This window comes from Lacerta agilis, chromosome 2, assembly GCF_009819535.1.
Source record: "Lacerta agilis isolate rLacAgi1 chromosome 2, rLacAgi1.pri, whole genome shotgun sequence".
NCBI lineage: Eukaryota > Metazoa > Chordata > Lepidosauria > Squamata > Lacertidae > Lacerta > Lacerta agilis.
The window spans coordinates 7,341,095-7,363,373 of NC_046313.1; the positions used below are offsets into that span (position 1 = coordinate 7,341,095).

Sequence of the window (22,279 nt, forward strand, 5' to 3'; positions counted from 1 at the left end):
TTTTTGCGGGAAATTCCCTTATTCCAGCGCCGTTTCCCACTGCAAAAAAGGGGGAGTTTGACAGCTATGGTCGTTTCCCAATGCAAAAAAAAAAAGGAAGGTTGACAGCTATGTTTGCATGTTGCACCAAGCAAATCATTTATTTAATCAATAAATCAGTTACGGAACAATGAAAGCTTGCTTATATCTATTGAATGTGTCCATTCATTTCAAAAGTTAATCCTTGCATGTGCCAGTCTGGGCACCATCATTATACCAACAACTGGAGGTGGAAACCCAAATGAAGGTTTGCATTTTGGAAAGGAAAAACAATACAACACAGAGACTTGCTTTAAAACTAACTTTTTTCAAACTATGTCTTGAAAATGTTAAGTAATAAGTTCTGCTCAAAACAAGTGACACAAGCTAGTGTCTGGTGTTGCTTTTGATAGTGTACCCCACTTTGGAGGCCTTGATAATAAAATGGCTTGGTGTTATTGTCAGGGAAACCCCCTCCCCGCAGCTGGTAGAGTCGCGGGAGGGGGAGTTAGAGACAGGAAGGCGGTGCAGGGGCTGTGAAAGGATCGCAGAGCCCGAATGCCGAGGGGATAGCAGGGAACGGGGTCAGGTTCCCACGCTCCAAGGTCGCAGGCAGGAAGGACGTGGTAGGGGGAGATGGGGGTTCAGAATCCCGCGCCTCTTTTGCTGGACAAAGAACTGGAAGGGGTCATTCCTGGACTCTGCAGAGGGATGAGATGGACATTTGAACTTTTGCTCCACTGTATATAGTTTTGCACAATAAAGAACTTAGTTTTTAGAAGTTCTGCGTTTGGCGTTTCACTCATGAGCAACCACTGAATGTCCTTACAGTTATAAACAAACAAGCATTGTACAGGTGACTTAGGCTGCAATCCTATACTCACTGAGAGGAAGCCCCACTGAACACAGATGGGCGGGGTATGAATAAATAAATAAATAAATAAATAAATAAATAAATAAATATTATTATTATTATTATTAGCATGCATAGACTTAAGATTGTTAATTCTTCTGGTACATAAGAAGATAGAAACATAAGAACAGTAAGTGGCATACTAGTAGAGGAAATCAACCTGTTTCCATATTGAGAGAGGAGTACTTGGGCTAAGACAACTGTACTTCAAGATGCAAATTATAGACTCAAGATACATACATTTAACTACCTTGGGCCTTATTGTGAGAACGCTTTGTTAACTGAATTGTAGGAAATGACCTGGCCTCCAATGCACCCTTTTCTCATGACTGCTAGTATTTGGTGGGTGCAAAGATAAAGAAATATTTATTCATATAACTTTCCCAGATTTGTGGGGCTAAGAGATGGCAAGCTTAATCATCGTGTACCTGTATAAATACATCGTTTTCTCTTGCTCTAGAATAGGTCCCCACAATAATGATGGGAGAAATTGAGATGACTGTGTTCAATTATAATCAACCTTGACTCTGCCAATTCAATAACACTGTTATTCTGCCTTGAGCTTCCCGATACATGAAACCTTTTTCTCCGGCCATCTTCCCTTGATCTCACTAGGCCACCTCCAATCTTCAATTCATGTAACTCCTGCTTAGATCCTCAACAGCCAAGAAAACCAACACCCTCTGTGGGAGCCCAGTACTTAAAAAAAAAATAAAAAAAAAATCTAATCAATTCTTAAAGCTGGGTTAAGTCATACTTTGAACTTCTGCCAATGGTAGTGCTGGCAATTATCCAATCAGAATGGTTTTCTCCAGCTTTTGAGGGACCCAGTTGATTCTAATGTCCTAAAACACATATTTAATAAGGTTTCAATTAAATTAGCCTTGAAAATCAGCTTCAATTTTTTTCCCTAGTCCAATAATTACACAAAGAAAAAAATACAATTGAGGTTGCAACTACATTTGCATTAACACAATGTTCAAAGCAAACATACTTAGAATGAGTTTAAATCTAGAAGCCTTCCACCCATTGTCAAAACTGCTTGTAAATATAAAAATCGAAACAGCTATTCCATTGCAGGGATGTGCAAGAACTAGGCTACTTTAGTTTCTCCATTCATTTTTATTATGAAAACTTCATTTTGTTTCATTATTTGCTCGTTTCATTTTTTCATGTGTTTTAATAACTGATTTGCAATTCATTCGTTTGTTTTATCATTCCCATCCATTTCCTCCATTGGTTTCAATGGGAGACCCAGTCAGTTTTCTGTTGACTGTAATTTTGATGTGTTCCACCCAAATGGCATGGAAAACTCAGGAACTCTACTAGGCCTTGAATGCAACACCCCTGCCAAATTTGAGACACATTAGAAAAGGGCATTTTAGAGCCTTTTAAATATATCCATTCAATGGGGGGCCCAGATGTTCATTACTGGGATTTTAGGCTTTCTGGAACTTGCTTTAATATCCTATGGGGGAGGGAAATGTGCCTCATTAATTTCATTTGTCTGGATAAAATTCTTTAGTTGTAATTACATCCTTTCAATGAGAGGCCCAAGTGCTCCTCTCCTGCTTGTAACTTCTGTGTTTTACACCTGTTCCTATGAAATTTTCCGTCATTGTACCACTCCTCAAGTAGATGAGACATTTTAAAGTTTCAAACAGACAGAGCAAAGGGTTCCCATTTTACATCTGTGAGTTTCAGTGCCGTCTCTTTCTCTTTATCCTTCTGTAACCTTTCAGTTACATGCTGTTCCAAAACATTCCAATTTTTCATTAGGAAACTAACAAAAAATGAATCAAACAAATGAGTAATGTGATTTATAATTAAGAATTCATCCATTTGCAATCTAATTTGTTTTTGCAACAAAAACAAATTAAATCAATGAGGCACAATTGTTTTGTTTTTCGTTAGTTATTTAAAAAAAAAAAGCACACCCTTATTCCATTCCAAGTTCCAGAAAGCCTAAGATCCCAATGACAGCCTTTGTTGTTGTTGTTGTTCAGTCGTTCAGTCGTGTCCGACTCTTCATGACCCCATGGACCAGAGCACGCCAGGCACGCCTATCCTTCACTGCCTCTCGCAGTTTGGCCAAACTCATGTTAGTAGCTTCGAGAACACTGTCCAACCATCTCATCCTCTGTCGTCCCCTTCTTCTTGTGCCCTTCATCTTTCCCAACATCAGGGTCTTTTCTAGGGAGTCTTCTCTTCTCATGAGGCCTATGTTCACTTAACTGAGGAGCCGAAATTGGATGTTGCACTGAAACTAGTGTTAGGATTTTTATTTATTCTAGAAGCCAGGAAAGATTACATCAGCTAAAAGAAACAGGAAACCTATGTGTTCTAGATTCTGCAATGGAATGGACAGAGTAAATTCATCTCTGCATTGCATTTTTGTGCCTATAATTATCCAGCAAGGGGTCCACAAATTCATACACAGCACTCACAGCCATGAACATCCCTTCCCACTCTAATTAAACTGGCAAACCACAGCTTTTCTGAGTTCAGTGCTAGGAAGGACAGAGAATCTTCCCCTGACCTCATGCTGAGCATCAGATTCAGGTAGGTAGCCATGTTGGTCTTGTTACGGAAATTATGAGGGGGGGTCACCCAAGCAAAGTCTCCTCCCGAGCAAACTCGTTGGGGTATGGAGTGATGCCCTTAAGGGAACCCATCTCTCCGCCATGATCCAGTAGTTGAGAGACCACGTGCACAGGGAAATGCCTCAGCAGGTAATCTCTGGGTGCTTTAGGAAGCTACTGGGCTAATATCCCTCAGCTGGAATCCCATTGTTCTCTCCCAGATAAGTGCTCAAGGTATCCTTGCCAATACTTAACACCAATTCACATTGGCCCAGGGCTATCTCCCTGATATTGCTCTGTTTCCCCCATATGCTAATCTTGTTTTTCCTATATGTTAATCATGTATAACCCTTCCCTTTCGTGACATAGTAATGATGTTTCCAAACTGTATTCTGGGATATGATAGGAGTTTTTAAAAGTTCTTGTAACGCTGCTCTGGGTGTGCAGTTTGACTGTAACCTATTGCACAATAAACCCTGTCTTGTCCTTGCTCCAGTGGCTGGACTTCTTTTATTTAACTCCGCAGAAACCAGTGGGCTTATCCCCAAGGGCCAGGTGCCTGGGCAGTCCCACACCTGGGATTTTCCGTTTACAGTCTGACGCAGTTGAAAGAAATATTTTTTTTTAATGGTCCAGTAGCACCTTAGAGACCAACTAAGTTTGTTCTGGGTATAAGCTTCCGTGTGCATGCACACTTCTTCAGAGGCACTCAAAGCACCTCTGAAGCTTAGAACGACATTACATGAAATATTCCAGCCGTCACAATAATAAGGGGAGGGGAGCATGGTGGTGACCACAGGTTTGGGGGAGCCATTTACCTACAATAGGAGTGTAAGTAAATGTGGCCTGCTAGATGTGGCTGAACTCCCATCATGCCTAACGATTGGCCATGGTGGTTTGGAATGATGGGAGACTCCACAAAAGGTGCTAATTGCACCATTTAGGCTGCAGTCCTATGCTTACTTACCTGGGAGTGAACTGTGTCAATCACTGTGGGGGATTTAATTTCTGTGTAAACATGCATGGCTTGCACTACATGTGGAGCTGCTCTCAGTTTGCATGTCACATGAAAGGTGTGTCACTTTTATTATGGATAAATGTTGGAGGCTATGCAACTTACTCCACAGTAGTTTACCTTCTCAAAGCTTATGTGACTGCTGATCTAGATTAAATAAGTTGTAAATCATATGTTTGTTTGTGTGTGTGTGTGTGTGTGTGTAAGGACGTTCAGTGGTTGCTCATGAGAAATCAGGCGAACGTAGAACTTCTTTATATAGAAGTTTATATAGAAGTTCTTTATTGTGCAGATATTTACAGTGGAGCAAAAGTTCAAACATCCATCTCATCCCTCCGCAGAGTCCGGGAATGAACCCTTCCGGTTCTTGGTCCAGCAAAAGAGGTGTGGGATCCTGAATCCCGCCTCCCCCTTCCACGTCTTTCCTGTCTGCGAACTCGGGGCGTGGGAAACTGTCCCTGTACCCGCTTCCCCTTTGGTGCTCAGGCTCTGTGATCCCTTCACAGCCCCTGCGCCAACTTCCTGCCTCCAACTCCCCCTCCCCACTAGAGGAATGGTCGCTTCCTCCTGAGGAAGGGGATGACGAACTGGTGAACAAAGGGGGTGGTTCCCTGTACTGCAAACGATCCTGGGATTCTACCGGCTGTGGGGAGGGGGGTTTCCTGACAATATGCGCCTATTTCAGCCTACAACCATATATGCTGTGCCCAAGACCATAGGTAGTCCACAATTCAAATGAAACACAGAATCTCAGAGGAGAACCCGGAACAGATCCTTGAGCCTCCCTAGGTTTGGAGGAGGCAAAAAAAGGGTTAACTTAAATTTGCATTGTTTATACAGGTGGCAGCATTCATGTTCTTGGTGCTAGGTGCAGCAATTTTTATTTAAAAAAAACAACATGTACTTGCCCTTAGCTACTGATGGTACCATATAAAAAGTATGTTATAAGAAGGCAGGGAAGAAACCAGAGAATCATCAGAGAAGAATTAATTGATATTTCTCTTCTGCACTCCAGGGAAAGGAACTGCTCCTTGCACTCTAGCAACATCAAAAGCTTTCAGAATAAAAAATAAAATTAGAGGATTAAAATGATTTTAAAACTTGCTAGATGCTCCTAATCAGCATGATAGCTTGACTGAGCGCCCAAGGTTGGCTGTTTTTCTTTTAATCTCAAAGCTTTCTTTTCCCCTCCTGCCAAAATGTACAGTATTAGTAAATTCAGGTCCAAGAGAAAGTATGAGATAGTATAAACATGACTGTGCAGGAAAAAAATAAAAATTTCAGAGGGAAATATTCCTTTGAATTACGTACCTGTGGGAGTGTTAAGGAAGGTAGGAAAGGATATATGGTTTTGGTATTATCCCTCTTCACTCATGCAAGTGAGTAAATAGCAGAGCACATTCCCTCTGCAACTTTTAGGAAGCAAGTTGATGCTTCGTTAGAATCCTTTAATTAAGCAATCCAGTCTGACTGCTGACTCACATTCAGTTCACAGCAGTCATCTGAAGGCAGGCTTTATTTTGTGGTTACAGCAAAAAGAAGTCTGGGCTACATCTCAGACTTTCTGCTTGTGGGCTCCATCCTATGTGAAGGTTGAGTCATGCGCTGGCTAAGAACCAGGAGAGCGAGAGTCTGAGAGTAAGAGAGTAAGAGTCCAAGAGAGAGAAGGTTGCATGGTCAGCCCATCTACCTGGTCACACACAGGGGGAAGGAGCTCCAGAGCAGGTATAACAGGAAGTCCTCCCTGTCTGGAGCCACATTCCCCTGTGTGTCCATTCTGGGCAACAGGAAAATGTTGTACTTGATTGCTCTAGTAAGAATACATCCCACAGTACCAATTATATGGAATTTGACAACTGGACAGCGTAAATGGATTCTTCATGCCCTTACTGTTGCCAAAAGACTGAGAATGATGCACTGTAAAGATAAAGCTATAGCCCCCTTTCAGAAGAAGAAGAAGAAGAAGGGGAGGAGAAGAGGAGGAGGAGTTTGGATTGGATATCCTGCTTTATCACTACCCGAAGGAGTCTCAAAGCGGCTAACATTCTCCTTTCCCTTCCTCCCCCACAACAAACACTCTGTGAGGTGAGTGGGGCTGAGAGACTTCAGAGAAGTGTGACTAGCCCAAGGTCACCCAGCAGCTGCATGTGGAGGAGTGGAGACACGAACCCGGTTCCCCTGATTACGAGTCTACCGCTCTTAACCACTACACCACACTGAAGATACGACAACACTTACAACTTATGAACAGATTGCTTATGGACACAGACTTTGTCTGGACAAGAATAATGATATTTGGAATGTATTTATATATAAAAAAAATCTAGTATGATATAAATAACCATATATGTATTTGGACAATAATAACATTTATATACTGTACTTATAGACTAGACAAGCATATATGGAATTGTAGTTGTTTGCAGATATAGTGATACAATATACATTCATTCATTCATTCATAAAAAAAAGTTCAGGCCCATGAGTTCATTTTTGCAAAATTCCCTGCTGCTTTAAAGGAGGAATTTTCACATCATCCACCTTTGTGGAACTCTTTCCACACTGGCTTCTGTTCAAGAATCCCCAGTGCATCTGCCAAGGAACTCTGTCCTGGATGTTACAGAAGATTCCAGGGCACATTCTGGAGTACCCAGTTCGAACAGTGTTCTCGTCAAGCCTCGTCCATTTTGGATTGCAATTTTCAATATATTTTATACCTTGAATTATCACCCAGATAATATAAGTTATTGGTCAGCCATACAACTATAGTTCACAAATCAATAGAATCCATCACTCCATCCACAGAGCAAAGTGATAAAACATTTACCAATCTAATTCTCCCCCAGAACGACACACTGCAGGGGAAGATCAGTAACGGGTAGACAAGTAGCCTTTCAAGTTAAGTTATCCACAGTATCTCCTAGCAAAAATATTTTGCTAGGGACCACATCATACTCTTCAACTTCAAAACCCTTCTAACACTGAACATCAACTTTATACACCACCACCTGTCCAGATCTTCCAGTCTGCCCATGGAAGAAACTTCAGTCCACAGGGTCCCACCAGAAGGAGGGGAAAGATGATTTCACATCAATTCCTCATTCCCCCCGTAGTATACCAAGAACCATCTATCATGCTGTTCCAGAGATCATAGAATCATAGAATCAGAGTTGGAAGAGACCACAAGGGCCATCCAGTCCAACCCCCTGCCAAGCAGGAAACACCATCAAAGCATTCCTGACAGATGGCTGTCAAGCCTCCGCATAAAGACCTCCAAAGAAGGAGACTCCACCACACTCCTTGGCAGCAAACTCCACTGTCGAACAGCTCTTACTGTCAGGAAGTTCTTCCTAATGTTTAGGTGGAATCTTCTTTCTTGTAGTTTGAATCCATTGCCCCGTGTCCGCTTCTCTGGAGCAGCAGAAAACAACCTTTCTCCCTCCTCTATATGACATCCTTTTATATATTTGAACATGGCTCTCGTATCACCCCTTAACCTTCTCTTCTCCAGGCTAAACATACCCAGCTCCCTAAGCCTTTCATCATAAGGCATCGTTTCCAGGCCTTTGACCATTTTGGTTGCCCTCCTCAGGACACGTTCAAGCTTGTCAGTATCCTTCTTGAACTGTGGTGCCCAGAACTGGACACAGTATTCCAGGTGAGGTCTGACCAGAGCGGAATACAGTGGTACTATTACTTCCCTTGGTCTAGATGCTATACTCCTATTGATGCAGCCCAGAATTGCATTGGCTTTTTTAGCTGCTGCATCACACTGTTGACTCATGTCAAGTTTATGTCAACCAGATTCTGGAGGGGCCGTAGGAGGGTGCAGGAGGAATTGATGGGAATCACTTCTCCTCCTGCAAGCAGACCATCCCATGAGCAGAAGCTCACTCACAGGAATTTTGGATCCAACCCACTGCTAAGAATTAACCTTTTCATGTACTGTTATTTATGCAGCACCAGCAATCTAGGCCGTCCCTTACAGAGTTCCAGAGTTCCAGTTACAGGTAGGTAGCCGTGTTGGTCTGCTATAGTCAAAACAAAATAAAAAATAAAAAATTCCTTCCAGTAGCACCTTAGAGACCAACTAAGTTTGTTCTTGGTATGAGCTTTCGTGTGCATGCACACAAAAGCTCATACCAAGAACAAACTTAGTTGGTCTCTAAGGTGCTACAGGAAGGAAATTTTTATTTTTTTAATTTTGTTTAGAGTTACATAGGTTTTAAAAAAACAGGTCTCCGTCCACAAGGAGCTTACAATCTGAGATAGATAATGTGCAAAACAACAGAGACAGGAGGAAGAGGAGGGAGGAACACAGGGAAATACAGCTACAAGCGCTTAAAGCACACAGTCAGGAATGACAGATATATGCCTAATTCAAACTTCTTTGAGTCATGCCCCAACATTTCTGTGAAGAATACACTTCATTAAGTATTCCTGCTTACACAGGGCAGGTGTCTGATTGGGACAGTTTACAGCAAAGACATATGGCTGCATATGGTGCCAGAACGTACACTAAATGGTGAATCACCCATTAGCCATCAATTTTTCTAAGCCCCAGATTATATTTCACCACCTACTGGATCTGTATCATTGGAGGTAATGAGGATACATAATAAGTATGATTAATTACTGGGAAGAGCAGGCCCATCTCCCTTTCTCCTCTGTGCAATCTGCAACCTTGAATTAACTCCACTCAACAGCTGTGCTTCTCCAAAAGACCAGGGGTGGGTGGGAACAGGTCTGTCAACTGATGAAGTGGGGAACCTGTTCTGCTCTTGTGCCTTTTAACAGCAGCTTGATCTGCAGACACCAGCAGATTCATTATATTATGAATCTTTTAGGGCAGAGATTCATCACCAGTTAATTACTGCAAGGGGTATCAAAGGCAACTGTTGAGACGGAATAGCATCGGGGCAGTGGCCAATTCAATGACCAATAGAGATGTGTGAATCCACAGGGAAATTAGATGCAGGGTCTATAACATGGGTAGGCAAACTAAGGCCCGGGGGCCGGATCTGGCCCAATCGCCTTTTAAATCCGGCCCGCGTGTTTTTACATGAGTAGAATGTGCCCTTTTATTTAAAATGCATCTCTGGGTGATTTGTGGGGCACAGGAATTCGTTCGTTTCCCCCCCCCCCAATATGTGTGTGTGTGTGTGTGTATAGTCCAGCCCCCCACAAGGTATGAGGGACAGTGGACCGGCCCCCTGCTGAAAAAGTTTGCTGACTATTGGTCTATAACACGATATTAAATACCCTTTGCATCTTTAAAGGGTTGATGGTCATGGGAGAACCATAGCATAGTACAGTATGTTTAAATGAGGAAGTTGCATCAGCAGGAACAGCAATGTTTGGGAAGGAGGTGGTTGTCTCCTTCCTAGCACAAGTTAGGAGGAGTCACTTAAGAGTTTGGTAAAGGTAAAGGTACCCCTGACAGTTAGGTCCATTCGTGGACAACTCTGGGGTTGCGTGCTCATCTCGCTCTATAGACCTAGGGAGCCGGCGTTTGTCCGCAGACAGCTTCCAGGTCATGTGGCCAGCATGACTAAGCCGCTTCTGGGGAACCAGAGCAGCACATGGAAACGCCGTTTACCTTCCCACCAGAGTGGTACCTATTTTTTATTTTTATTTTTTATTTTTAATGTGATACATTATACAATTCCATTTACACATAACTCACACATACTGATATAACACACATCCAATTACATTCATACGATTACAATTACAATAATACAATTATACAATACCTTATACCAATACATATACATATATCCAAATACTTTTAGATCTTCCAAGCTCATTTTTAAATCAATTATATTTTTATTACATAGATTATTTTTTAAAATATAAGCTTGTTCTTTCTAGCCTTCCGCTTACCACGGTATGACTAAATTGTTAAATAATGTCCATCTTCGACTTCCCTGTCCATCTCTTCATCAAAATATGTAAGAAAATTGTTCACCATAAATAAAATTATGACACCGACCTCTTTTACTTTATTTCTTATATTACTTGATGGTTTAGTCTTGTGTGCTTTTTTTATTCCTATGTCATTTTCCAAATAACAGGGGTTATTCCAAAGCTAGTACTGTGTTAATGCTGCATTTTTTTTTAGGTATTGCAAAAAGCTACTCCATTCTTCAATGAACTTTTCTCTCGGATTATCTTTTATCTTTTCTGAGAGATATGCAAGCTCTATATATTCCAAAATTTTGTATAACCCACCGGAGTGGTACCTATTTATCTACTTGCACTTTGCTGTGCTTTCAAACTGCTAGGTTTGCAGGAGCTGGGACCAAGCAACGGGAGTTCACCCCGTCGCGGGGATTCGAACCGCTGACTTTCTGATCGGCAAGCCCTAGGCTCTGTGGTTTAGACCACAGCGCCACCCACGTCCCTAAGAGTGTGGTAGGACAATCTCAATTCGGACTCACAATTTCCAGAAGAAAAATGCAAGCCAGTAGGCCTACATACCCTGAATGGCAAAAGCACCAAGGGAATTCAGGCACAAATATATATGAAAGACAACAATCTAGAAAATATAAGCATCAGGAAATAATGTATAGCAGATTACAGAGAAGCCCTATGGCCCGATTTTAGCTTGGATTTGACAAAATGAAAGTTCATTCCAATATGGTACATCTCATTTTTTATATATAGTTTTTTAAGTCTCGAACCTTAAAATTTGCCATTCTGAAGTAAACTCTCATGCTGAAAATTCAACTTTTAAAATTAAATTTTAAGAACAACTTAAGATACATGCATTTATTATACTGCATTAAGAGGACATTTGCCCCATTTTGTAGCTATGGAACAATCAACCACAGCAATAAGCAACCAGGTCAGTGAATCCACAGCGGGAAAATCTTAAGTAAAATTAACAGGTAGAAACACAGCATCATCAAATGCTTCGCCCTTCCTACTGCCTGCAGCATCTCCCCTCTGCACACACTTATAATTACAAAGCAATGTGATAACATTTCTCCAACACAGATCTAAACCCCACAACTCTCACTTGATAAATTAAGCGCTGACTCAGCCCCCATTACTCCACCACTAGTTTTTTTCCCCCTTTCCTTCTAGTAACCTTTTGAAAACATGTCCCCTTTTTTTCACAGTTCTCCACCACCAACACATCTTGCTATAGTCAGACCCACTCTTCCTGCCTCTTCTCCAGTTTGTATCAAAATGAAGCGCAGGGATCTGTATTCGAAATCAGAGCTGAATATTGGACCGTGAGAAGAAAAATATACCTCGGCATGTATGTGGAACGCCCTGTGGAACGCCCTCCCATCAGATGTCAAGGAAATAAACAACTACCTGACTTTTAGAGGACATCTGAAGGCAGCCCTGTTTAGGGAAGTTTTTAATGACTGGTGTTTTAATGTATTTTTAATATTTTGTGGAAAGCCGCCCATAGTGAAGAAGAAGAAGAAGAAGAAGAAGAAGAAGAAGAAGAAGAAGAAGAAGAAGAAGAGTTTGGATTTGATATCCCGCTTTTCACTACCCGAAGGAGTCTCAAAGCGGCTAACATTCTCCTTTCCCTTCCTCCCCCACAACAAACACTCTGTGAGGTGAGTGGGGCTGAGAGACTTCAAAGAAGTGTGACTAGCCCAAGGTCACCCAGCAGCTGCATGTGGAGGAGTGGAGACACGAACCCGGTTCCCCAGATTATGAGTCTACCACTCTTAACCACTACACCACACTGTGTGGCCGGGGAAACACAGCCAGATGGGCGGGATATAATTAATTAATATGTTGTTGTTTTGTTGTTATATTATGATGTGTAGAATGGGCACTACTCAATGATTAAAACAGAGACATCACCTTGCCGACAAAGATCTGTATAGTTAAAGCTATGGTTTTCCCAGTAGTAATGTATGGAAGTGAGAGCTGGACCATAAAGAAGACTGATCGCCGAAGAATTGATGCTTTTGAATTATGGTGCTGGAGGAGACTCTTGAGAGTCCCATGGACTGCAAAAAGATCAAACTTATCCATCCTTAAAGAAATCAGCCCTGAGTGCTCACTGGAAGGACAGATCCTGAAGTTGAGGCTCCAGTACTTTGGCCACCTCATGAGAAGAGAAGACTCCCTGGAAAAGACCCTGATGTTGGGAAAGATGGAGGGCACAAGCAGAAGGGGACGACAGAAGATGAGATGGTTGGACAGTGTTCTCGAAGTGACTGGCATGAGTTTGGCCAAACTGCCGGAGGCAGTGGAGTATAGGGGTGCCTGGCGTGCTCTGGTCCATGGGGTCACGAAGAGTCGGACACGACTGAACGACAACAACAACAAAATTTAGGAGTGAGTTGCCTCCAAGCACATGCTTAGCCCAGAGATAATGTTCTGCCATTCCCTAACAGTACAGCCCTGGTTTCCTCTACTTCCCTTCCAAAAACACCTGCTCTTAGGCCAGTTTTGCATTGCCAAAAAAGAGAAAGGTGAAAGGCATCAACCAAAAAAAAAGGAAGGAGGACAAAAGAGATCACATATTTGCATAAAGTGTACCTATGCAAAATGTAGAAATAATGACTGTATTTTAAATGGAAATATAATACGTCTCATCATAGTGTGGAAGACCTCGACTAGGGTGACCTGTGCAGCTGCTCAGTCTGCTGTCCAGGTGCTAACTGTTGATGGGCGACTCCCAAGCTACCCTACTCTCCCTTCTTAGGGTATCTGCAAATCAGACTTGGAGCGGACAGTCCTTCAAAGAGAGAACTCTTTCAAAAAGACACCATAAAGTAGGGCACATGGCCACCCTAGGCCAGAGAGAGCACGACAAGCATTTCCTGATTCCTTGGAAAACTCAGCAGTTGCGCTGGTGCCTAAATTACCTTGGGAAACTGGTGGAAGAGGGACTCCAATCTGGCACTGAGCACCTGCCTAGTGCTTAAAAGCCCTGTTGGCTCAGAACTCTTAAAAATAAAAAACAGTACACACAAAAACCCCAATTGGCATGCACACAGCTCTTGTTGAAAGCAAAGGCTGTATTTTCATCCTCAATAAAGGCAGTGGTGACAATGAGCGGGTCTAATTCAGTACAAAGTGCCACTATAAATATTTAAAGTATCAAAAAGAGTATTTGGATTGTATACTCAGAATGCTGTCCAAGGAGGTGCAGGCGCTGCTTAATTTTTAAAAGATTATGTTCCAGTGCACAGATCTACAGTGGGAAAAGGAAGCTCTGTGGGATGCTCTTTAATTCTATGACTGCAAGGAAAGACAGCAGTACTCAGTGATGGGAGAAAAAGGCACACTGTACATACTATAGTCTTCATTCTGGTATTTGAAACTGCAAAAAAAGCTCAGGAATGCATCTATTACATGCATATATTCATCTGTAAATTAAAATAACTACTCATGTTTTCATTTCTTATTTGACACCTGCCTTTAAAACAGCTCAGTTGGTTAAAATTGTTTCCTGGAGTAGAGGAAATGCTTCATTAATGTAAATGTTACACAACATGGGAGATAAAATCGAACCCTGAGGAACCCTACATTGAAGGCTCCACAGAGCCAAAGAGCACTCCTCAAGCATCACCCTCTGCAAGTGAGCATCCAAGTTGGAATGGAACCCCCACAAAGTGCTGCCGCCCACCTTTAACTCAGGCAATCGCTCCACAAGGACACCATGTTTGATGGTACTGAAAGCCACTAGGAGGCCGAGGAGAATTAACAAGGACACCTTTCCCCTCTTCATTCTTCTGACAGAGGCAACCATATTGGATGACCAAAGCAGTTTCTATGCCAAAACTGGGCCTAACCCCCAATTAAAATGGATCTCGAAAATCAGTTCCCTTCAAGAGCACCTGGATCTGGTCCAGCACCACCCACTGAAAAACCTTGTCCAAGAAGAGGAGATTGGCAACTGACCAGGCATTCTTTATATTCTCTGGATCCAGGGAGGGTTTGTTGAGGGGTGGTTTCACCACTGCCTCCTTCAAGCAGGCAGGGACCACCCCTTTTCTCAATGAGGCATTCATCACCTCCCTGGCCCAGCCAGCTGTCCCCTCCCTGCTAGTTTTTATCAGCCAAGAGGGGCAAGGGTCCAGAGCACAAGTTGTTGCCCTGACTGATCCAAGCACCTTGTCCACATCCTCAAATGAAACTTATCCAACATAACAGGACTAAACAAAATAAAAAATAAAAAAATCCTTCCAGTAGCACCTTAGAGACCAGCTAAGTTTGTTCTTCGTATGAGCTTTCGTGTGCATGCATACTTCTTCAGATACACTGAAAGAGAAGTCACCAGACCCTTATATATAGTGAGAGAGTGAGGAGGGGTATTATTCAGAAGGGTGGTGGGAATGGGTGATTGGCTGATGGGTGTGGAAAACCTGTTGACGACTGTTAATGACTGCAATTAGTCTTACAAGAAAAAGCAAGGGGTGAGATGGCTAAAAATAGCTATATCATGTACAGTATAATGAGATAAGAATCCAATGTCTCTGTTCAGACCAGGTCTCTACGTGGTTTTGAGTTTGGTTGTTGTTGTTGTTCAGTCGTTCAGTCGTGTCCGACTCTTCGTGACCCATGGACCAGAGCACGCCAGGCACGCCTATCCTTCACTGCCTCCCGCAGTTTGGCCAGACTCATGTTAGTAGCTTCGAGAACACTGTCCAACCATCTCATCCTCTGTCGTCCCCTTCTCCTTGTGCCCTCCATCTTTCCCAACATCAGGGTCTTTTCTAGGGAGTCTTCTCTTCTCATGAGGTGGCCAAAGTACTGGAGCCTCAACTTCAGGATCTGTCCTTCTAGTGAGCACTCAGGGCTGATTTCTTTGAGAATGGATAGGTTTGATCTTCTTGCAGTCCATGGGACTCTCAAGAGTCTCCTCCAGCACCATAATTCAAAAGTTTGGTAATGAGTTTGGTAATGAGTTGCAATTCAGCAACTTCTCTTTCCAATCTATTTCTGAAATTCCTTTGTATTAAGACAGCTACTTTGAGATCGTGTATAGAATGTCCTAGGAGATTGAAGTGTTCTCCTACTGGTTTCTCTGTCTTGTGATTCCTGATATCAGATTTGTGTCCATTTATCCTTTGGCCTGTTTGTCCAATATAGAGAGCTGAAGGGCACTGTTGGCATTTGATTGCATACACAATGTTAGAAGATGAGCAATTAAATAGTCCTGAGATGGTATGTTTGATGTTCTTGGGGCCAGTAATGGTGTTGTCCGGGTTTATGTGGCAGCAAAGTTGGCATCTGGGTTTATTGCAGGCTCTGGTACCAGTGTCCATGTTGAGTCCTGTTGTTGAGGGTGAGGAGTTGTTTAAGATTGGGTGGCTGTCTGTAGGCAATGAAAGGTCTTCCTCCCAGAGCTTGAGAAAGAGAACTGTCATTGTCTAGGAGAGGAATAGACAGTGCTCTGAACACCTCCCAATACTTTTATCCTCAAGTCTGCTTTGCCAACAAGACACAGAGAGTTGCCACTGGTTCTACCACTTCATTCAGGCCAGACTGCAAAAGGCCCCGTACTACTCAGGAAAGCTCTGCTGTACAGCTCAGTGAGGATGCAATGGGAGGCAGCAAAATATGCCTTCTTTCCTGCCTTCACTGCCACTAGGTAGGCTCAATGATGAGAACCTCACCAGTGTTTGATTGCAAATAAAAGTTGACTTTCCCTATGAGAGCTTGTAAGTGACACCCACAGGTGCACTGACAGCCACTAACTGGTGCTGTTGTGCTGCAAAGGTTTCAGCGATGCTATTTATGGTTGCAGAACCTGTGAGCATTCTGGCGTCTTTTTTAAAAAAAAAAAAAGCAGTTGAGGTCTACGGAATCCATAAAGTTGATGGGCAGCTTCAACTCATAACAGCTTTGGAAGAATGAGATATTAGGACTTTTCCACCCTCGTTTTCCCTGCCTGCTATCACTCCCTTCTCTTCCAACATCCCACTGTTACCTCTCCAGAGAATTCGTTTGCTCCTGCTCTGACACCGAATCTGCTTTGATTTCGTCTCTCACTACAGCTGAAAGAGCTAGTTCAATCCATCTATTTCTCATTAAGCATGGTGAATTTGTGCTGAACCGTAGGAGACCTAGGTGATAACTGTGGATCAGCATGACCTTGGACAGGGTCATTGCATTTCCCCTCAGCATCACTTCCAGATAACTGTGGGCATAATAATCTTACAATATTTGGGGCTTCTTAATTTGGGGTGGCGGGTCAGTGAGCAAGGAGGGACATAATAGAAGTGTATGAAATTGCACACTGGGTAAAGAAAGTGGAGAGACAGAAGCTATTCTTCCTTTTGTACACTACTAGAAACCAAGGACCTCTAGTGGTGCTTGGTTTTCAGACTTCCCTTCTGCCTTGCACTTAGTCTGTAAAGAGATAAATGGACCCCTGACTGTTAAGTCCAGTCGCAGACGACTCTGGGGTTGTGGCGCTCATCTCGCTTTACTGGCCGAGGGAGCCAGCGTTTGTCCACAGACAGCATGACTAAGCCACTTCTGGCGAAACCAGAGCAGCGCACGGAAATGCTGTTTACCTACCTATTTATCTACTTGCATTTTGATGTGCTTTCGAACTGCTAGGTTGGCAGGAGCAGGGACCGAGCAACAGGAGCTCACCCCGTCACGGGGATTCGAACTGCTGACCTTCTGATCTAGGCTCTGTGGTTTAGACCACAGCACCACCCACACCCCCACTTAGTCTGTAGTTTGGGGGCAAAATGCTTGTCTCCACCTAGTCAGGCATTGGCAATGCTGCTGTTGCTTGTGCTGCTCCCACAAGCACTCGGCGGCTGCAGCGCGGGTGGCAGCGGACAAGGAGCTGCTCCTTGACTTTGAGGCAGCAGCCGAGGACAGGCCACCGCCGCTGCCACCGCCTCCTCTTCCTCGGCCGTGGGAATCCCCTCAGCCACTGTCGTCGTCGTCTGAGGAAGCGGTGGGAGCGGCAGTGGCGGGAGCGGCTCCCAAGGGGCCTCCTCCATGTCACTGGTGCCCTTCTTGGGCCCTTGGGCTGCTGGGCAGCAGCGAGAGCGCCAGCAGCAGGCTGTCGTTGTCAGGCAGAGGAGGAGGAGGAGGCACCCTGGAGCCTCACAAGCGAGCGTGGGGTTCCGGCGGTCTGGCCAGCAGCGCCACGGCCACCACATGGGTGGCGTCTTCTGTGGGCGGCGGCTCCTGGCGCTATGAGGAGGTCCGCGAGTTGGGCCCCGAGTTCTAAATTCTGGGAAAGGGAAGGGGAGCCGGAGGGATATTTGCACCACGGCGCCGGATATGCTTAAGACTGCCCTGAGCTCAGTGGTGCAGTACTTGCTTTGCACTCGGAAGGAAGGTTCATCAGCATCTGGTCCCTGGCATCTCTAGGTAGACTGGGCTGGGAAGAAAATGTAGAGAGGCTTCCCTCTGTGTAGACTGCACTGAGCTGGATGGAGCAGTGGTCTGACTTGGCAGTGTCCTGTGTCCCTAATTAATAATATTAAATGGTAATACTGAGACATGTTACAAAACTCCACCCCATCGCACCTTGGATAGTGAATGTGGCATGTACTGCTATAGCCCTAAGACCAACGACAGAGATGATTCTGGATGGTGTGTCTGACTCTCTGCTACACTATTGCTGCTACGCATGAATTCTGGCAATGCATGAGAAAATACCGGAGAAACTTTCCGGCCAATGTATAACGTTCACGTTATAAACCGGTTCAAGCATAAGCAGGTCTAAGGCATACGTTTGACCAATCCTTTTTGTCTGTGAACATAAGCAGAATGACAAAAACTTTTGTTTGACAAAAGAACTTTCACACTAACATAGCATAGTGGCAACAAAGGATAAAAACCGCGCCTGTGTGTCAAATCCAAAGCGTTTTATTACTTAGGAACCTTTGCCTGCTTCATTTGTCCATTGGAAATGGCAACTTTGTCAGTTTCTCCCAAGAACCGGGAAGAGGACCATGAAGGAAATCTGTGCTGGTGACATTGAAAAGGGTCACACATGCATACAAAGTTCTGTACAGGAAGAACTTTAAAGGGGATGTGGGATAGTTACTGATTTGCATGCAGAAGGTCCTAGGTTCAATGCCTGACATCTCCTGGTAGGGCTGGGAGTGTCTCCTGTCTGAAAATCCTGGACAGTCACTGCCAGTCAGTGTAAATCAAACTGAGGAAGAGGTACCAGCGGTCTGACACAATATGAGGGAGCTTCCTATATTTTCAGAATGCGAAGGAAGCAATCCCTAAATTTATACAGCTCTTGTGGGGTACAGGTAGAGGGCTTGGAATCATAGAATCGTAGAGCTGAAAGGGACCTCAGGGGTCATCTAGTCCAGCTATGGTTTAGAACGGAGCACAACAGGAGGAGGGGCACTGAATTTTCACTTTGCACCAATCTGAGACCCCAAGATTCGCCACTTTCTCCGGAGCAGGAGAAAAGTGCCTTAAGTGAGACCTAAGAGTGTTAGCTTAGAAACCTCCAGCTTCTTGGCCCTTCTCTCTTTGAGTAACCTAAGCAAGCAGACCCTGTAATAAAGAATGGGTGGGGAACCTGTGGCCCTTCGGATGCTGTTGGATTCCAGCTTCCATCAGCCCAACATGTGATTAGCCACCATTGCAATAAATAATACTGGTCTAACTGGTGGCCAACCTGGAAGAGCTGTTGTAAAGTTTACTGAAGTAATCTTTATGCAATACTTTGAATGTTAGGAAAGTACTATTCAAATGCTATTTTTACCGACTGCAGAACAAAAAGCTGGGTAAAAATGTGGGGGGATTAACACAGCACAAATGTTGTAATATTAGGCTGGTGTGTCAAAGCAGTGGTATCTCAAACAGACACAGCGTAAATCCACAATCCAGCACAATCGCTCTTGACTTTTAATTCTTCTACTGACTGCAAACCTTTCAGCTCCTTTTGGAGCCTGTTTGTGCTGCCAAAGCTCATTCCCAAGAGTCTGGGTTTGCGGAAATAACAGCTCTGCAAAGGCATGTTCCTCACAGCCACCCAACAGGTAAATAAATCCCAACAAATGAGTGTGTTTGTGTGTGTGGTCCACAAATTGAAAAAGAGGCTATATGAAGACAGACTGATAAATCACCAACAAAATCAGTCTGGATGAAAGAGTTTGGTGTTACAAAGGGGATTTTAGCCAGTCATCTCCCACCTTAGAAAAGAGTGCCCTGTACTTTGGAGACGAGGAAGGGTTCACCGCCGTCTCTGGAAGCGATTGGTGAGCTTAAGAAAAGCAGGAGTCTTCCAGTAATGCTTAATGTGTTTGTGTGTGTGTGTGTGTGTGTGAGAGAGAGAGAGAGAGAGAGAGAGAGAGAGAGCGCAGAAGATGACGCTAGCCCCGATCCCTCGATATGCTGGATCCAATAGATCGCTTGACGTAGCGAGTCTCTCCAAGAGCTCGCCTGGCTGCTCCCCATGCAAAACAGGTAGCCTATCCTCGGAACTGTTTCTCGGCTCGAAAGAACGGGCGGCCCCCATTCCCGGTTAGAGCAAGATCCGAGGCTGAGGTGCCCGTTTCCTGGAATAAAACAGGGTGTGTGTGTGTGCGCGCGCGCGCATGTGTGCGTTTTCCTTCGGAAGGAATCCGGGGCAGCTTCCCCTTCCCATCCATCCATCCATCCCGCCGGCCCGTCCCCCTCTCCCCGGATCGGACCCGCAGCCGCGCGCGCCCCCATCCCTTCCCTTCCTCTCCCGGTCTCCTCCGCGAGGCGAAGGGCTCTGCCGCAGCGAGCTGCCTCCTTCCTTCCCCCCGGAGAGGGCTGCACCAAGCGCGGAGCCCCAGCCAGCATCCTCGAGCCTCGCCCGCGCCCGGAGCGCAGGAGCAGCCCACGTGAAGGTGACATTGCGGCAGCAGCGACAGAAGACGCCCCTTCCCAGACGCCGACAGCCCTCGAGGAGAGACCCTCGCCTGCGTGCCGTCTTCCCCCCTCCAGCCTTACCTGGTACCTGAGGAGGCAGTCGGGCTCGTTGCTGTCGGCGGGCATGGCTGGTTGGCTGGATGGAGCCGGGCGAGCAGGTGGCCGGAGCTGCTTGGGAGCCGGGGCCCCGTCGAGCGGCGCGCAGCAGGGAGTGGGCTTCGCCCTCGGCGGCTCCGAGCGACTCCCCGGAGGAGCCCAGTCACGGGCGCCTGCTGCCCGCCGCGCGCCGCACCATCCCCTCCGGCCGCGGCAAGCAGCCAATCCCAAGCCAAGGATTTTAGCCGCGGGGGGTGGGGAGTAGAGAGGGGTGGGTGGCTTTTTTTTTACGAGGTTTGGGGGTGGGCAGAGAAAAGGGACGGGGGGGGCGATCGTGGCAGCGGAGAGTCCGAGGAGACGCAAGCGACGCGGGCGGAGGGCGCGGAATGGGGAGGGGGCGCCAGAGAGTGGGAGGGGAAACGGGGGAGGGGCGCGAGGCAGGTGATGGCCAGGGCCGGATTTAGGTTTGATGCGGCCCTAAGGTACTGAAGGTAATGGGGGCCCTTTATATGTCCAGCTCTCCTTTGTCAACAATAAATTGTCGCTGTTTTTTGTGTTAAATATATGCTATATATGGTGATTTATGGACCTAGTAGGTATCTAAAGCAATTTGCACGTATCAAAATATGTATTTTATCAAAGTAATTGTTGAACTGAAATACAGTTAAGAAGAAGTGTGTTAATAGTGAAATACAATTAAGAAGAAGCATATTAATGATGAAATAATTATTAAGCTCTAACCTAAAATGATTTTTTTATTCATAACAAACTTAATAATGCAAATACAGGTGGGTAGCCCTGTTGGTCTGCCATAGTTGAAACAAAATAGAAAATTCTTTCCAGTAGCACCTTAGAGACCACACTTCTTCAGATACCATAATAATTTTAATAATGCAAACACATTGGCGTTTGGCAAGAACAAAAGTTCCCTTAGAAACGCAGTTTACAAAGACTCCTAATCTAGTCTCTAGAAACTTGCTATAACATGAGATAATAATAGCAAACCGGTGATATTTTAGGGGGCAGGCTAGCAGATGGGGCCCACTACTTACATCATAGGAGCCTACACAACTGTAGAAGTGTGCATGCACACGAAAGCTCATACCAAGAACAAACTTAGTTGGTCTCTAAGGTGCTAAGGTCCTGGAAGGAATTTTTTTATTTTATTTTGTTTTGACTATGGCAGACCAACACGGCTACCTACCTGTAACTGGAACACAAAACACTGTTGCTGCATGTAGGTTTTATTTTATTTGTTTTTTTATCTTATACAGTATTTTGGAAATGTACATCCAGTTTTCTCCTTTAATTTTTTGGGGGGCCCCAAGAGAGTGGGGCCCTAAGCTATAGCTTGTTTAGCTTATACGTAAATCCAGCACTGGTGATGGCGGAGGGGGAAAGGCGGGAATGAGGGAGGGGTGAGGCTCCCTGAAGGGTAGGATCCGAGGAGGGTGACGGGGCCAAAGCAGGAGTTTGGAACAGGTGGAGGCCAGGAGGAAGCGAGGCTCGGCTGACAGGTGGCTGTGAAGGCAGAAGAGAAACCTTCCTTTCTTTCTTTCAATATTTTTTTATTTGTTTTCATAAAATTATACACAATAACTGCAACCCTCTCAAAACAGAAAAATAAAAAAAGGTTCACTCGAACCTTCAGACCTCCTTCCCTCCCTTTCTGGGTTCCGATTCTAAATATTTTTTTTTCTTTTTTCCCTGCATACTTTACCGTTATCCATCTATTATAGAATCATATATAACCAAAGTTCATTTCACTTTACAAGTGTCATTGTATCCCTGCCAATGATTTTAATTGTCTACAGTGGTCTTTTATGT

The 22,279-nt window shown here is 44.6% G+C and overlaps 1 protein-coding gene across 1 annotated transcript in view; it reads right to left on the bottom strand.

Annotated features, from left to right (window-relative positions):
* The window catches only part of SLC4A8 (solute carrier family 4 member 8), a 96,894-nt gene extending 76,353 nt beyond the window's left edge, over positions 1–20,541 (bottom strand). Inside the window, exon 1 of the mRNA XM_033142645.1 lies at positions 20,438–20,541. Coding sequence (XP_032998536.1) covers positions 20,438–20,482 — 45 coding nt within the window. The 5' untranslated portion in view covers positions 20,483–20,541. The remainder of the gene's footprint in view (positions 1–20,437) is intronic.
* Between the last annotated feature and the right edge of the window lie 1,738 nt (positions 20,542–22,279).